Source organism: Lampetra planeri, chromosome 3 (genome assembly GCF_965212315.1).
Source record: "Lampetra planeri chromosome 3, kcLamPlan1.2.h2, whole genome shotgun sequence".
In the NCBI taxonomy this organism is placed as follows: Eukaryota; Metazoa; Chordata; class Hyperoartia; order Petromyzontiformes; family Petromyzontidae; genus Lampetra; species Lampetra planeri.
In genome coordinates this window covers 28,673,904-28,690,291 of record NC_136109.1, presented here as the reverse complement: position 1 = coordinate 28,690,291, position 16,388 = coordinate 28,673,904, and the positions used below count along the sequence as shown (strand labels likewise).

The 16,388-nt window shown below is 50.0% G+C and overlaps 1 protein-coding gene across 2 annotated transcripts in view; it reads right to left on the bottom strand.

Moving 5' to 3' along the window:
* Window positions 1-3,570: 3,570 nt before the first annotated feature.
* The window catches only part of LOC144717211 (mucosa-associated lymphoid tissue lymphoma translocation protein 1-like), a 28,004-nt gene continuing 15,186 nt past the window's right edge, over window positions 3,571-16,388 (bottom strand). For both annotated transcript variants that reach the window (XM_078592576.1, XM_078592577.1), the window contains 11 exons: window positions 15,626-15,694; window positions 14,770-14,856; window positions 14,050-14,085; window positions 13,308-13,511; window positions 12,525-12,702; window positions 10,788-10,862; window positions 10,061-10,194; window positions 9,748-9,897; window positions 8,862-9,019; window positions 7,254-7,382; window positions 3,571-6,959 (listed from right to left, as the gene is read on the bottom strand). In XM_078592576.1, coding sequence (XP_078448702.1) covers window positions 6,384-6,959; window positions 7,254-7,382; window positions 8,862-9,019; window positions 9,748-9,897; window positions 10,061-10,194; window positions 10,788-10,862; window positions 12,525-12,702; window positions 13,308-13,511; window positions 14,050-14,085; window positions 14,770-14,856; window positions 15,626-15,694 — 1,796 coding nt within the window. In that variant the 3' untranslated portion in view covers window positions 3,571-6,383. The remainder of the gene's footprint in view (window positions 6,960-7,253; window positions 7,383-8,861; window positions 9,020-9,747; window positions 9,898-10,060; window positions 10,195-10,787; window positions 10,863-12,524; window positions 12,703-13,307; window positions 13,512-14,049; window positions 14,086-14,769; window positions 14,857-15,625; window positions 15,695-16,388) is intronic.

The window sequence follows — 16,388 nt, the reverse complement described above, 5'->3', positions numbered from 1 at the left end:
TGGTAGATTTAACTAAATACAAACTAAACTATGCACAACACTCGCCTTGTAGCCCGTCCAAGGACCGGGTGTGTTGCAGTAAATGTGAAATATTCAAGCCAAAAGGAGGCAGTGACGCAATATTAATTGTATCTGTGCGTGTGCAGTTTGTAAGGCGGGTAACAGACTGGTGTTATTTAACGAGTATATCCCTTTTGATTTAAAGCTTTTCGTGACTGCAGGGATTCATATTCTTGGTTCTTTCGGTAAAGTCACGGAGAAGGGAAACAAAACATATACAACAATAAAATTATAATAAAATATTAAACAATAATTTTATTTTATTATATCCCTTCTCCGTGACTTTACCGAAAGAACCAAGAATATGATTATATCCCTTGTTCATCCTGACGTTGTTTTCCTTCCACGTCTCAACAGCGTTACGAGCAGTGGCGGCTCCTGCAACATCTCTCAGGGGGGGGCAAATGTCTGGATGATTGATAAGGATAAGGTCCACCCATGCAATGAATAAATTAACAGCTTAAGCATGTAAAGGCAACTTCACTTCTTTAATATTAATGAAAAATAAAGTGACTCTAACAATACATCTTGTTTGTTTCTATACTCACTATTAAAACAAACCACTCACGTTTATTTTATTAAAGATTCCACTAGGTGGCGATAAATTATATTGTTGGATGAAACGTGCTTACGTATGATGACGTAAGCACGTATGATGACGTAAGCACGTTAGGGCGAGCCCTCCCGGAAGCCATAGAGAATGCATTGCAGCGCCCCCGTTCGAAAAAAAACATCTTTGAATGTAAGTCTATGGGGCCACTCGGGGCGATTCTCAGCCGGAGTGAAATCGCCCAAAAAGAGGCGGTACTCCACAGAACGTGACATGACGCTGATTGGACTATATCCAGAGGCTGACAGTGACGGCTAGCGTGACTCTGTGGTTGAATGACATTAGGTGGTGCGTCGCCCAATCGCCCTAATGAAGAAACCGCCCCTGGTTACGAGGGTTCTGGCTTTTTGTTAATGAGGGTTAAGTTCTCGGTGAGGAGGGAGGAGACTCCTCCCCATTTGGAGTGACATCACCCACTCGTGCTCACTGTGGCGTCATGTCATCCACTCATGATTATTCATTAGGGGGGCGGTGCTCAGTGTGACGTCACTCGCTAATTTTATTAATTATATCTGTCGAGCGGTCATGGCGAGGCGATAAACAAATAACCATTCTGGCAATCCCCTCACGAGAGGCCTACCACCACCGCTGCACTCCTCGAGAAAGAGTGAGCGGACATTGTAAGCGCAGATCTGGGCACTAAACATTGAATATTACCTATGTCGAAATCCAACACGCCCCCTCAGTGAGGCAGATGTGATAGCTGCCTCCCCTGGTGCTTTTTCATTGCAGTTTCATGACGAGACCAGGGAGCCTAAAAATCTTTATACACATACGTGAAATAAGTTACCTGGAGTATGGAAGGCGAGGACATGAAATGAAGGGGTCTACAAACATTACATTGGTGACATACTGAGATAGCAGGCACGCGCTTATTGCCCGCGCTCCATCCAGTTACTGAGGGGTTGCGCAAATTTGGCGATTTTGACTATTAAAATGATTGGAATCGTACAAAAATGACATTTTTAACAGAGATCAGTGAAAATGTTTTAATATTAATTTAATTATTCTTTTAACTTTTTGTAACAGCTATTTTCATTAGAGTATGGCAGGTGAGGCTCTGCCTCCACTGACCGCACGTCCCTGCTGTGTAGGTTAGCCCAAGAGTGAGTGGCGGTGATTGATCGAGCAATGTGTCGCCTACGTTGTAAAGTCTCCCTGTTAATTGCCGATTGTGAGTTCGCAGTCTTCGGGCAGACCGAATGGCCAGTCTGACTCGCCCGCTTTGGCATGCACAATGAACTGTTGCCAACCCCTGTGCCGTCTTGAATACACAGGAGAATGTGGTACAGAACAAAGTTCCGCAATGTTTTGGGAGTTACAAAAAAATGCGACCGAGGCTGCTTGCTGAATCGCCATATGCCCACTACCACCATCCCACAACCGCTCCACTGTCCATATCCCGCTTGGCAAATGCCTACGCGTTAGATAAATCGAAATGAAGATGCTGGGTTGTCATTGACGTGATTTAGTAGAGCTACTGTGCTGTATTTTGGCCCTTGGACGCTTCTAAAATGTGCTTCTGAAACAGCCTTATGACATTATGTACCGAGTTGCCCTCTCCGTTATTTCTTCACGGAAAATCTGTTTCCTGTGCGCACTCAGAACTTCCATTACATTTTTTGTAAAAGTTCTACAATCCCAACTTATGTCGGTATTTCTGTGCTCTTTAAAGAAGGCCCATTGTTGCAATCTTCAGCCTGTAATACGGGATGGGTTTTTTCCCGTAAAAAGCCAGTTTGAATTCCAAATGTGGCAAGATGTATGCTTTGAGAATTCATGGATGTGATAACATTGGTGTAATTCGGCAATACTGCATTATATTTTTTCATTTAAACTTAAGCCTTTAACATGACGCTCAGCCCACTCCAGGCGACGTGTCTTTACCTGCAGAGGAGAATGTGGAAGAGTTAAGGCTACCCACAATTTGTCCCACCACAAGAGATCCAAACTTGGTGAAGGTATCATCAGCTGCCTCGCACAGTGTACTGCCCCCTCTACATTGAACTAAGTCTAACTTCAACATTAAATTGAGTAAGAAAACAATGATGAATAAAAACACAGCCTAGTTAGGGTTTGCAACCTGATATTGCCAGCAAATGCAGACAGCAGAGTTTTTACAGACTTAAAAATAAATGTGCATTACAAGGGTCAGCCAAGAGTCTCAGGTGACGGACGGACAGGGCCTGCCATGGGCCCATGCAGCGGAAAGAAACTACACATGGACGGATTCTACATCGATATAGTCATGTGGCTCAGTACCAATAGAATAGTTTTTGCTGCAATTGCAGTGGTAGCGTGAGCCCATGTAGAATGCACGAGCAATGTACGCGGTGCATTCGTTTATAGCTGCATATCAGAGCTTTAAAGCCAAGCTTTCTTTTGAATTTAGATGTCACCTCACATACATTCTTAACCTAGCGATACATGCATAGAACCACGTGGTGTAATAATGAATACTCTTCAATTCATTGGTATGTTATGGGTTCACTTTACCCCTGCAGCTACTAGAGGACACTACTATTCACCGCAAATAAAAAAAATGACTTGAATCACACAATGACCCTAAATCATGGCAATTACAAACGCTGAGCGCATAGGGGGTGAATCATTCCATCCAGAGATTTTCACGTGTTCATCTAATTTTAAATCCTGTGCCTTCGGATAAAAAAAAAACATTGATGCTACACATATACGGATACATTCTGTACAAGGGGATCCGATTGTAGATACCCCACTAACTTATTACATATTTTAACGCTATCCTCTGTGAGATGTGAAGCTATTACTTTCACAACGTTCAGTCAGCCATTGAGACGAGAGTAAGAGGGTCATTAAAAAGCAGGATATCTATAAACGTTGCACCCTTTATAAAAAAAAACTATACCACAACGCTCACAACGATTTCCCAAAATGTACTTTATTTAAAAAAAATCCCAGTAAAATTAATTATTTTAAAACGCAGTATAAAAGACAACACAACCAGGCCTTAACTGTGGAATGTTAAATTAACTACAGTCCCTGTGATCAGTATTTAAAAAAAAACATAGAAACAAGGAAGCCAGACAACGCTGTGTAGTGAAAATGCACTTAATTCGATAATAAACCACTTTGGCTCATCGAGTCTTCACAATTCATTTACAGGAGGGCCCTGATGATGATGAGTTAGTATTTAAGACACTTTGCATCCGTCTACGCACACAAAGTAGCCACAGCTGAGATGTTACTGGTAGGAACCACCTGGTTCCACCAGTCCGTCGTGCATCCAAAAATGGGAGGGGTGGGGCTGGGTGGGGAGAGTGGGGAGGGGCTGGGTGGGGAGAGGCTGGTCACCCCGTGGTGCCCTTATAAAACTCAACGTTTAACCTACTCACGCCGGCTTGTGCCTGCCCTCACAGTCGGGCATATTTGCGGAATACACCACGCCGCTATTGACCCTGGCCATTGACTGAGCAACCCAACGTTCCTACCAGCTCCCTCCGCAGGAATGTGTTAAAAATCTAACATGGTCAAATACCTGCTTGCTGTGCTGGCCCCCCTTACAATCACCTCATTGGCCGGTGGGTGGGTCTCTCCCACAAGTCGTCACGGCTCTCTGCCAAGTCTGGAGACTGAGAATGGGTCATTCCCAAGTGATCCACCAGTTATTAACTTTGCTAGATTATAATAGGCGTCTGTCTCCGCCACAACTGGCTGTGTTCTTTCCAGTTTGCGAGATGGATCCGGCTTGCACGCATGTGGCTAAGCGACGAGTACCCCGGTTAGACATCGCTGACTGTGTCAACCCCCCGCTGCTACCCGCTCCGCAGCATATGGAGGAGACGGAGAGAGGTGAAGTTGGACCAGGGACTAATTTAAACCAAGCCTGTCCGAGTCGGCGACTGAGAATACATTTTAATGCCAGACACGCGATATTCATAAAACCTCTCACGATGCCATCTAGTCACATGCTACCTACTCCATTCTGCAATCTGTCGCTGGCGAATTAGACCCGCAAATGGACTCACATGATGCATTGTGATGCAGTGGTGTTTTTGTTTTGATTTGTTTACTTCATTGCTGTAAATTTCGATTTAAAGCTTTCGTGACTGCAGGGATTCATCTTCTTGGTTCTTTCGGTAAAGTCACGTAGAAGGGAAATAATAAAATAATAAAAATAAAAACATTAAATACAATTCTCACGACGTTTCGGCCACAACGCAAGCAGCCGTCCCCTCAGGTGAAGAACAGGTCTGTCGGAAAGACAGCGTCTGAATGAAAGGTGAATAACAGGTCTGTCTTTCCGACAGACCTGTTATTCACCTGCGGACGGTTGCTTGCGTTGTGGCCGAAACGTCGTGAGAATTGTATTTTATTATGTTTTATTTTTATTATTTTATTATTTCCCTTCTACGTGACTTTACCGAAAGAACCAAGAAGATTCATTGCTGTACTTTAATGTTTGTTTTGCTTTTGTTATGATGGTGACCCAGGCCACTCTTGCAAATGAGACTGGTCTTGGGTTTCTGAGTTCTCACGTGGTTAAACAAAAACAACTTGAAACTTAAAACCTGAAACATAAGTTAATGCAGCATTTCATTGTCATCCTCATAATCATTATCACAATCGTATTGTATCTCCTCAACGGCAAAGGCGCCACTTGGAAGCACCGTTTTATTACAAAAGTGAAGGTTAAGCAGCAAAACAAATAAAATAAATTAATCCGACGTTTAGACAAGCGTGAAATAAAATTTACAGTTAACAGGAATGCAAGTGACGAAAAATCTGAAGGTTAAAAAACATTTGTAAAAGATAACCATGCAGTGCTGTCACCACCATGAGAAGGGTGTGATGCAGAATTAACATTTGTTCTTTTTAGCAGCCCTGCAGTACCTGCCCAACTGTCTTAAGTCTGCCAATGTTTAAACCTATTTAAATAATAACAGTGAGAAAGCCGATCACAAAAGCAGGCTTTCAATGCGCCCCATCTGCTCAGATCTCCGAAGCTAAGCAACGATGCATAACGCATGTTGCGGGCAGCAGAGGGCAGTGCAGCTCCCTCTGCTCCCCACTTTCATCAACCCGTGTTGACCGGTGTGGTGAAGTATGGTCAAATAACTTCCAAGACCCACGTGGTATGGGGGAAGCCCTCACCCAGCATTGCATTGACAAAAAAAGTCTGTTCATGGTCGTGAACAATAATTACAAAAATACTTTTCTATGCACATCCAAGTACGTTAAATAATGGTTATTTATATACCAACATGGAAAAAAATTTAGTATCTCGTATTATGCTTTAAATAGTGTGTCTTTTCAGCTCGTTGCTAGACTTCATAAAACTATAGACGACAACGATCGATGCATTCCCAGCGCCGTTGCTTTAACCGGGGGCAAACAGACACAAACCGTAACATTATTACACCAATTACAAACACGATTCCAGTTATACGTTGGGTGGGAGCCTGGCATTCGAACCAAGTTCCTCATCCTCTTTGGCTCATCGCTAAAACACGAGCTAATCACCGACTCCTCCGCTCAGGTCACCCAGCGCACCGTTGCATTAATTTCCATGCAGAGTCCGAGACAGAGCTTCCTTCGCCCGGACAACTGCAACTCAGATTAGCACGATTGGCTAAGTATGGTGTGAAAAAAGTTCAACATACATACTGCAGCTGACGGGTGGAGCAAGGCGACAATGAGGCAGGCAAGGTGCTCCATAGCTCCACCCTGAACTTTACATATGTAACAAACTCAACTGTATAGCTTTCAGCGTGTCATCATCCGCCTCTTCATCCTCCTCCGGCACGCCGCCACCACCACCAGTCACATATTGCACGAACCTATCCGGTACATCCATCCCAAAGCCATTCTCTGACCAGGCCCCATGCAGGAAATCGTACGATTGGTCGGCGAGGAAGGGCAAGTGGCGCTGGCCGTGTGGGTGAGCAGCCACAGCGGCTGCGCCGGCGCCAGTGCTGGAGTCGGTGCTGGCGTCGGCGGAGGCACGAGCTGGTGGCCCATAGCCGTTGACGGCAGGCGCGGGATGTCGCCGGGGAGGGGGGCGCGCCGAAGCCCGATCGCCACTCCGGCCATCGGGGATGCTGCCCAGACTGAAGACGGTCTGGACACGGGCGGGGTCCGTGGGGACGGGCGGCGCTGCGGCGGCCACGGCGGCGCACTGCCTGTCGAGCGCGTCGCGTTGGTACAGGTAGGAGATGAGCGGGAAGCCAAGCTCGATGCGCTCACTGAGCTCCCGCATGCCGTGCCCTCGCATCTTGTACTGGACCGACACCGTGAAGGCCAGCGGAACCTGCGGTGCGGGGAAAAGCCGGATTAGTCAACAAAAATTTTTATTTTATTTTTGCATAATGGCCATCATGTCACAACATATTCCTACAAGGAGGTAATTTAATGGGATAAAGAGGAATAACCGGCTGAATCGACCCTCGCAGGAAAATAAGTTTTGAGCAAAAGCGAAGCATTGGTGGGAACGAGGAGCAGGATCATCGCCGAGTTTAGAACATCAGGGGTTGAGGGCTAGGATTGGGATAAGGTCTGAGTCGGCTCCGCCAGGGGAGGGGCCACGTGAGCCCGTGTCATTTACCTTGAGCTTCTGGAGGCCGCCAAGGCGCGTGTAGCGACATTCGCCCACAGGGAAGGTGTAGCAGGAGAGGAGGGAGCAGCCGCTCTCCAGAAGGCTGACCTGATTGGCCAGCTTCACCCCGCACAGCTCCTGCCAAGACAGCGGAAGCAGGGCGCCCAGCCCGCAACAAAACGTCAGCGAGCGCCTCCCTTGATCCGAGGAGCATCGTGGAGGTAAAGGCGCGGCCCTGCAATTGCTCACTCACACTACTGCTGACAGAAGGGCCTCCACGAGAGGGAGCTCAAAATATTCCCTCTGTATTTTGCCCTACTTATCCATGCTGGCCAGATGTCTCGGAGCATGTGGGAGTACCAAAACTGTTCCCCACCACACGCGACCTGCAATCGACTGACTGTGATGTCCCCCCTCTTCATACTGTTGGCTGGACAGGAGTGGAGGGATTTTGAGAACCTTGACATGGAGCAAAATATTGGACATCAATGCCAACGAAACACATACCCTCACTGGCGGAGCCAGTGGGGGGGGGTGGGGTGGCACGTGTCCCCCCAATGATCCGATCGAAATCCCTAATTTCGATCGGATCATTGGGGTTTATTAGTAATAAATCGGCATTTTGCAACCCCCACTGCCACTGTGTAGCATATTATTACGTGCCAGAGACTCTATGAGATGATAGGAAAATAGTCCGTAATTGGCAATAAGTCATGGCAAAGCGGTTATAAGTGACTCACAAAATTGTTGGCAGTTGCAAATACAGCACACGACTTCCCTGAAGGCATCCACCTTCAGCGAGCGCGATGCCGATCACACACTGTTCAAATTCGACCCTCGATCGGTCGATCGATGGCTGCGCCATCGCCGCACACGTGTAGAATAAAAAGCAAGGGACAAGTCCTTACTTACTAACAACTCCTCTATCATTTTTCATTGTTGGAGGGGTTGCCCCCCTACCTGAAAATCCTGGCTCCGCGACTGCATACCCTACAATGCATCGGGGAGCTATACCACACCACTGTGAATGCCTATGGAGTCCACCACCTATTCAGTTTAACATTTAAGATATTTTTTTACCAGTTAAGGCCCACTGAGCTATACAGCTCTTTTTCAGAAACAACCTGGCCACAAATGATAGCTCAACGAAGTGGCTTTTGCATGTTTCTACATGTGGAAGTAAAAACCTAGAGGAGACGGACAGAACACGCAAACTCCAACCCACGACGTCTTGTATACCAGGCGAGGTAGTTAACACCTCACCACCACGGCACCCAATCGTTAACCAATCGATAATTAAACAAAGATACAACAACGCAGGAAAACACCGTACACTCCCTTGTGTCAGTTACGAGACCATGCCATTGTAAGTTATTTTATTGGGTAGCGTCATAATGCGACAGAGTGCCCCTGTCACCATTGCGTAATGGTCGGCACACTGGACTTGTGATCAGAGGTCGTGCGTTGGACCCAGTTTGACCTCTTGGCGTACCAATGGAAACAACGGGGGCAAAGTTTCCGTTAAACAGGTCGCCGCACTGCCCCGGACACCCACGACCTCGGTCGACACCCCGACCCCGACCCAGTGACGGGCGAGCGGCAGTGGCCGGGGGTCACCTGCGAGAAGTCTTTGACGGAGGCCTCCACCCACTCGGTGCCGTGCTCCATCTCCTGCACGGTCACGTAGACGATCAGAACGTTGGAGAACTCGGCGGCGAACCCGAGCTGCACCTTGAAGCCGCGGCCCATGTTCAGCACCCGTGACTTGGGCAGCTCTGGACGCGGGGCGAGATGGACGGGGAGAAAGTCAGTGTTTTACACCGACGCGATGGTCATCCCACATTTCCAGACCTGAACCATTGGTGGAAATTCTACGTTCCTATGGAGGGGGAGGGGGGCGGGTCTATCAATAGGACAACCACCGTAAACATTCCCACAAGGTGGTGCTTTTCTTAATGGACTCTGCTTCGATGGTGGGATGGGTAAACCCACAACCAGGATTTGAACTTGCAAGCGCGCACGCTCACAGTGGCACACGTAGCTAAACATTTTGGAGAGGGCACGTTCCATTCCTACAACGTGTACCTAGACATAAATAAGGGTTTTCTAACGAATTTAGGGAAGCAATGTTAATTGTGTATACGTTGCCTTTTAACTTATCCCGCACGTTTCATGGTATCAAATTAAATGTTTCTACAAATTAAATTTACAAATTACTTACTTACAAGTTTGCATTAGCCTTGTCATTAAACTAAGTATTAAACGTGTTGAGCATTTTTTTTTTATAGTTCTGGTGATGTCAACATTGATGAAGATGATGAAAATAGAAAGAAAGCAGAGATGACGAAAACTAAATTGTACATTACAATGACAACTCTGAGAGTGTTGATGATGACAGAACGGTGATGCTAAAAGCGATGCTTATAATAACGGCGATGGTGATTACGACAATGATGATGATGAAGACATTGATGATGACGACGACGACGACGATGCGTCGTACTGTGTGCCAGGGCCCAGCGATGCGAACGCAGGCTGAACTCGCTCGTGTGTCCGGTCGGCAGGATGGGGTCGGTGAGGCACCGCGCCTCCCGCATGCTGTGCCGCACCTCCATCGCCTGCTTATCCCGGATCATGTCGCACTTGCCCATGTCTGCACAGCGACGCGCACGCGCACGCACACGCACGTGAATGCAGGCGCCGGCACGAACACGCACAACACGTGCGCACGCGGACGCAGGCACACGCACGTGACGGAGCCATCGGCACGGCGGTGAAGACGGAGGGGCGGGGGCGGCGCGACCGCGGGCGCTCACCCTCGGCGACGAGCCCCAGGACGTGCGTGACCTTGCGCGGCTCCATCATGCGCTCCTTGAAGTACTTGACGAAGATGCCGTGGCTCTGGTTGTCCCTCGTGTAGTTGAGCTCGTAGGCGTCCGCCCCCTCGCACCTGTGGTGGACGACAGGCGATGGGGTGGGGGGAGCGGCACTTGAGCACGAATCTAACAATTAAACCATTCGCCGATTACATCGGTCGTGTGAATGTTGTCACTGGTGGGAGCTCTCGAGGCCAGACAACTTGAAAGAGGTAAGAGTACCCACACTTTACCCCACCACACACGACCTCCCAATCGACTGAACCCATTTATACCGCTTGGTAGACAGCGGTGGAGGGATTTTAATAAATCGTTGCTTTGACTGCCGTGCCGGGAAATTGAACAGCACCGGCGACCTCAGCGTTGCAAGTCCAGCGCGCTGACCACACCCCCAGGGCAGCTCCCTCCATTGCATGAAAGCCAGCGCGCTGCACGATGAACCCAGTGAGCCGAGTTCAATTCCCACCCACGGCTAACATCAGCACCCCCCACTCCCCAGCCCGTTCTCCCTCCTTTTGTCAACACGCCCTGACCGGCGAGGTGAAGTGTTGGTCAAATAACCCCGAGTACTTTCACAGCGTGAGAATGGTGGGTGGGGGGGGGGCTCATCCAGCAGTGGATTTACCGGGGGCCGCTTGCTGGTGCCGCACGAGCGCACGGTACTCACGTGGCATAGCCGTAGACGATGTTTGCCGTCACCTTGAAATTGGTTGGCTGGGGAATGGACGTGTCGTTTTTATTCCTGCGCACAGTGACAGACACACCGCCCGGTTAGCCTCGCCAAACGGGTTTGTGTTTGGGTTTTTTTTTAGTCAGAGGTCGCCGGCTGCCACAAGAAAAGGGTCTAAAAACGTCACCCGGCAGAGCAAACAAACATCACTCTTATCAAAGTTGCGACGGATAAAGGGTGCAACGCGTTTCTTGAATCGAGCCAAGTTATTATAACAAGAGCGTCTGCAAAGAGACGGTGATTATGGGAGCAGGGAATTCCAGAGTGGAGCAATGTGAGGAAATAAGCGGAGAGAACTGAGGTGACCCGCACTGTGGTGAGTGAGTGAGTGGGTGAGTGGGTGGGTGAGGGAATGGGTGGGTGAGCAAGTCGGTGGGTGATGGGAGTGGGTGGTGAGTGGGTGTGTGAGGGAATGGGTGGGTGAGCAAGTGGGTGGGTGATGGAGTAGGTGGGTGAGGGAGTGGGTGGGTGAGTGGTCTGAATGAGTGCGTTGTTGTGACCTGCAGTGTGGGTGCTTGAACATGAGATGACACAGTCAGCGCCTGCTACACAAGAGTCCTTAACATTGGTAGAGGAGCAACCAACGAGTGAAGTGCACGGAAACAGTAGCCATGGTGGTCGGGATAGAGGAGTGATAGGGAGGCGACCGACTGCCGGTGAGCGAATCACTGGAGGGAGTTCACGAGTGCTGGTTCATCGTCATTGTTGTTGCTAAGCAACTAGAAGTGTTATTTTCCCACAAGTGCTATAATGTGAGCACCTTTCAGCTATCCCACGCCCGGACAGCAACGATGTTTCAAAGCCTCTCGCCGTTTTGGATTAAATTCGCGGCAGCCTTCAATTGACGGCCGAAAGCTACGAGGCCAGGCGCAGGCCAAGGACGGGCGCCTTTTAGGATAAGGCCAAGCGTCGAGGCCGAATCCTCTAACTCGTGGTCCGCGTACCGCAAGGCCTTGGGGAGTTAGTCCACGGGACTGCCTGTCGCTCGCCTATTTAGATCGCACGCGTGACTCGGCGACACAGCTGCCCAGTGACTGGATGTGCTGACTGCTGGCGTTGGTCCGAGTTGTTGTGGCTCTGAACGTCTCTTGGTGCTCGGAGGCCGGTGAACCACCGCACCCCGCACGCAGCCACCAGGGGGCGCAACGGACATCGTTTAAAGTTTTTGTAAATTTGTAATCGTGCGGTGACCAATCTACAATCTTCAAATCTAGATTGAATCTATAATCTGTCTACACATCAGCACGACGGTCACCCTATTTCTGTAGCTCAATTTTGTAATTGTGCTTGAATCAGTCTGCAAACAATCTACCCGAGCCGACTCACGCGACATAGGATTTATAAGTTGACATCGATTTATCCATCACGCGACACTGTTTTAGCTCCGCTTTTTATTTGCTTTGCTGTTGCACTTTATTTAATTTCGGAATTTTTGTGACCCAGGTCACTCACTCTTCTATAAACGAGACTCATTCTGCCCGGTCTCTTGACTTCTCTCGCCTGGTTAAAAACAAAAATCAACAGTTTCTGACTCAAGCCCCGGCGCTGACGGCCAAACGAACACGTCCACCCCGCTCGCCCAAGGTGGCGGCCAGACCGTCGTTACATCGTCGCGGCCACACCGCCTGACGGTAGCCCGTCATCGCCGGGCGACGGGGAGGGGAGAGGCCTCACCGCTTGCGGCACATGTCGAGCAGCAGGACGTTGAGGCCCGTAAGGCGCTCCTGCATGGCGGAGAGGATGGTGCCGACCTGCAGGCAGTGCTGCGCGCCGTACTCCCGCGGGGCATCCACGGGCACCATGAAGCACTCGCCCAGGTTCTCGTAGCCGTGGCCCGCAAAGTACAGCAGCCCTGCGCGTCGCACGAGTCGCCCGCTCAGGAGGTTGCACTAATTGTAATGAATTAGCGGCGGAGCTGGCCCGAACTACTTTCGCACCGTACGTAGCCAACCGTGCTAATCAGAGGTGTGGGACTGTGTGCGGATCGCGCACGGTGTGCATTTGAATTGGGTGTATCTGACGTGTGTCTTAGAATTATCGCCATTGTTTCTGGAGTGCTCTGCATTTGAGACCTGTGTTAAGAATCTCACATGACGATGAGATGATGACAATAGTGTTGATGGATTAATGTCTGTTGAACTTGACGAAGAGCCCATTGATGATGATGATGATAATCACAATGATGAACATGGGCAGAATGACAACAACAAACATTTACAGCAATGACAATAAGCCCTGCATATTCCGTAAGTCACGTGGGTCAATCGGTCGATCAAGACGACGGCGATGGTGACGACGGCGATGATGTTGATGATTGTGATCACGGCGATGGTGACGACAGCGATGTTCATGACCGTGACAACGGCGATCGTGATGACAGCGACGATCGTCACAAAGGCGATGATGTTGATGATCACAATGGAGGCGATTGTGACGACGGCGATGAGGAACACGTACCGTACACGCCCTCTCCCAGGAGGTGCAGGAACTCCTCGACGGCGCGCATCATCTCCATCTGGGTGCCGTCCACCAGTGACACCACCTTGAAGCTGAGCTGGTGCAGCCGCCCGGCCAGCTCGTGCACGTCCATCTTGGGCGCGTTGAGCTGCACCTGCGCCTCGTACTTCATGTTGCCTATGAGCAGCGCCACCTTGTCCACCGCTGGGAGGTACGGACGGGGTACGGATGGGGTACGACGTGGGAGGGGGAGGGTGGGGGGGGGTCAGAGGTCAACGTTGGAAATTACCGCCAGCCGAGTCGTCGTCATCGGTGCTCTCGTCATCGTCCCCATCTCAGATCGTCAAGAGAAGTCGGCAGCAGCATCAGCAGCAGCGTCAACATCAGCAGCATCTTAGCCATGTGGCTCAGTGGAACAGCTAGCTGCTCGCAAACAGAAGGATGACTCATCATCCCATACGGGTCGATACAATGAGTACCACTTTGTAGGGAAGTCAACATTGGTTGTTGTCCGATGGCTCAGGGCTGTAAATAGGAGCTGAGTGCCAATGCATCAATTCTCATTTGAGCAGGAAATCATTTTACTTTTGAGCAGCTTCCGAATAACTATTATCAATCATCATCATCATCATCCTCATCAGCAGAAACTGAGAGTCACGTATCAACTCCAGTCTAATCCGTGCCCCGGCAATATTGAGAGAGAAATGAAGCCCCAAGGAAACCCCAAGACACCCGAGCTTACCGTTGAAGATTTCTCGCATTGGTGACTCCGGACGCCCTGAAAACACACGCACACACGGCGCATCGGAACCAATCCTCGCAGTCTCAGGGCATGCCAGGTGCTGTAGGCATGGAGCTGAGAGCTGTGGCCAGGAGACGCCAATACCAGGTGTCTCCCCCCCCCCTCGTGTACAGCGGTGCAGCGTTAGGTTTAAAACTATTAAACTAAACTATTTTTATTTTGCCAGGTAAGGCCCACTGAGCTTTATAGCTTTTTTTCAGAAGTGATCTGGCCACAAATGGTAGCTCAACGAAGTGGCTTATCATGTGGAGATGTATGGCAGCCAAATACTCTTAAATGCATGTTTCTAAATGTGCAGGGAAAAACCAGAGGACCCGGAGAAAAATCCACGCGACCACGGGCAGAAAGACACGCAAACTCCAAATATACAGCAGCAGCAGGCGTCAGGCTCGGGATCAAACCCACGACCTCCTGCACACCAGGCGAGGTAGTGAACATCTCGCCACCGTGGCTCTCCGGTTTCCTCCTCCCACACGAAGCCAAACTCCCATCGCAAAGAAATCCATGGCCAAACAAACCAGTGCATTCCAATTTAGCAGACCCCCCCCCGCCCCCCCCTCCCCCATAAAAAGGGAAAGTCTTGAGGCTCAACAAGGCCCCCCCGTGTTGTAAATCAATGCCAGCGTCCTCGCTGCGAGAGTGAGGCGGGCGAAGCGTTACCTCCACAGTTTGGGCAGCACCTGTCCGGCATGTGCAGCGTCTCGATCGGTACGTCGTGATCCGTCTGCACGAGCGTCGCTTTCATCGCTGACGGACACGGAGCGGGAGAAGAACGTTTTATTTCATTTTGGGATAATAATAATAATGACGGTGGCGCGAAGCAGCGCTGCCATAGGCCGCGGAGAGACCACGGGGGGTGAGGGGTGGGGGGTGGGGGGGAGGGGCCTGGGCAACGCTTCGATAGATGTGGCCGGTTTCCCCACGGCGAGTCGCAAACAACTTGCGTATCTCGCTCCTATCGCGTCGTCATCCTTACGGAGCTATCGTACCCTCCCCCCATCGCCTCCCCCTCCCGTTACAGACGGACTGACGGGACAGACGGAGCTAGTGCATCAACGCTTTCAACCCCAGTTTGCAGAGAGTTTGAAAATAGTAGAAGTAGGGAATGCACGCGAATACTCTCACCAACATGAGCCGCCCACCAAGAGCTCAAATTTACGTCGCTCGGCCTCCCATGGCGATTTCATTAATTCACACAAAAAGTTGGAGGGGGCGGAGGGGGCGGAGGGGGATTAATTTTATCAAGATGAATCTGGCACTTCTGCTAGTCGCTGCTGCAGGGGTCACGTGATCCACTTACATACGACACAAATGAAACTAAAATGATCGTTTCTTACTCCCATGACTGGATGCGTGTTTCATGAACGGCGCCCGTGAGTCGCACTGCGTAACTCCCAAAACATCGTCTCTTTCGCCCCCCCCTGCTCCCCCGGCCAGCTCTTACGATGATAGCTCTGCTCAATATCCAGAAACGCCGCAAGCTGCGCTTAAGGCTCGTCATCCTTTGCTCTCTTACCTTCAGGAAAAGCGCCCTCTTTCCCTGCCGCCGCCGTCGCCGTCGTCATCGTCATCGCCGGCGTCGGGTCTGTGGCGGGGACAGAATGCCGGAAAAAACCACGCGAGACTCAGAATAAAATAAAATATTTTTACAGGCCGGAGGAATCCGATGATCTGTGAATCTCTTTTTCGCAGCTGTCCAAATTGAACAACCGCACGGCATGGACGGAAGATGTTGCCCAATCATTCACGGACCGCGACGTCGATGGACCGTGAATGACGGCAGCAGCTTGGGGAAGCTTTCCCTCATCCAGCAGTGGATTCGTTAATGGGTAAGTCGCGCTTGCGTGCGACATGCGTGCGACGTGCGTGCATGCGTGCGTTTGTGCATGCTTAATGTTTGGTGAGCGGCAGTGTAGTGGTTAGAAACCTGGCGACCCGAGTTCGATTCCCTCTCACGACAAACACCAGTTTTAATTATCTGAACCAGTTCTGGGCCTAACCTAGGTCGACTCAGCCTTAAAAGTAAGCACCGGTGTGGCATGGCACAGTGTAACATCGTGACCTCGAATCCTAGAGACAGACTGGCTTACTAGACGTCAGGTGTTGTAGTGATCGTGCATGTGCGTGATCGTGCGTGATCGTGCGCAATCATGCGTGCGTGCATAATCGTGTGTGCGTGATCATGCGTATGTGACCGTGCATGCGTGATCGTGCGTGCGTGCATGATCACGCACGCATGTATGCATGCGTACGTGACCGTACGTGACCGTGCATGCGTG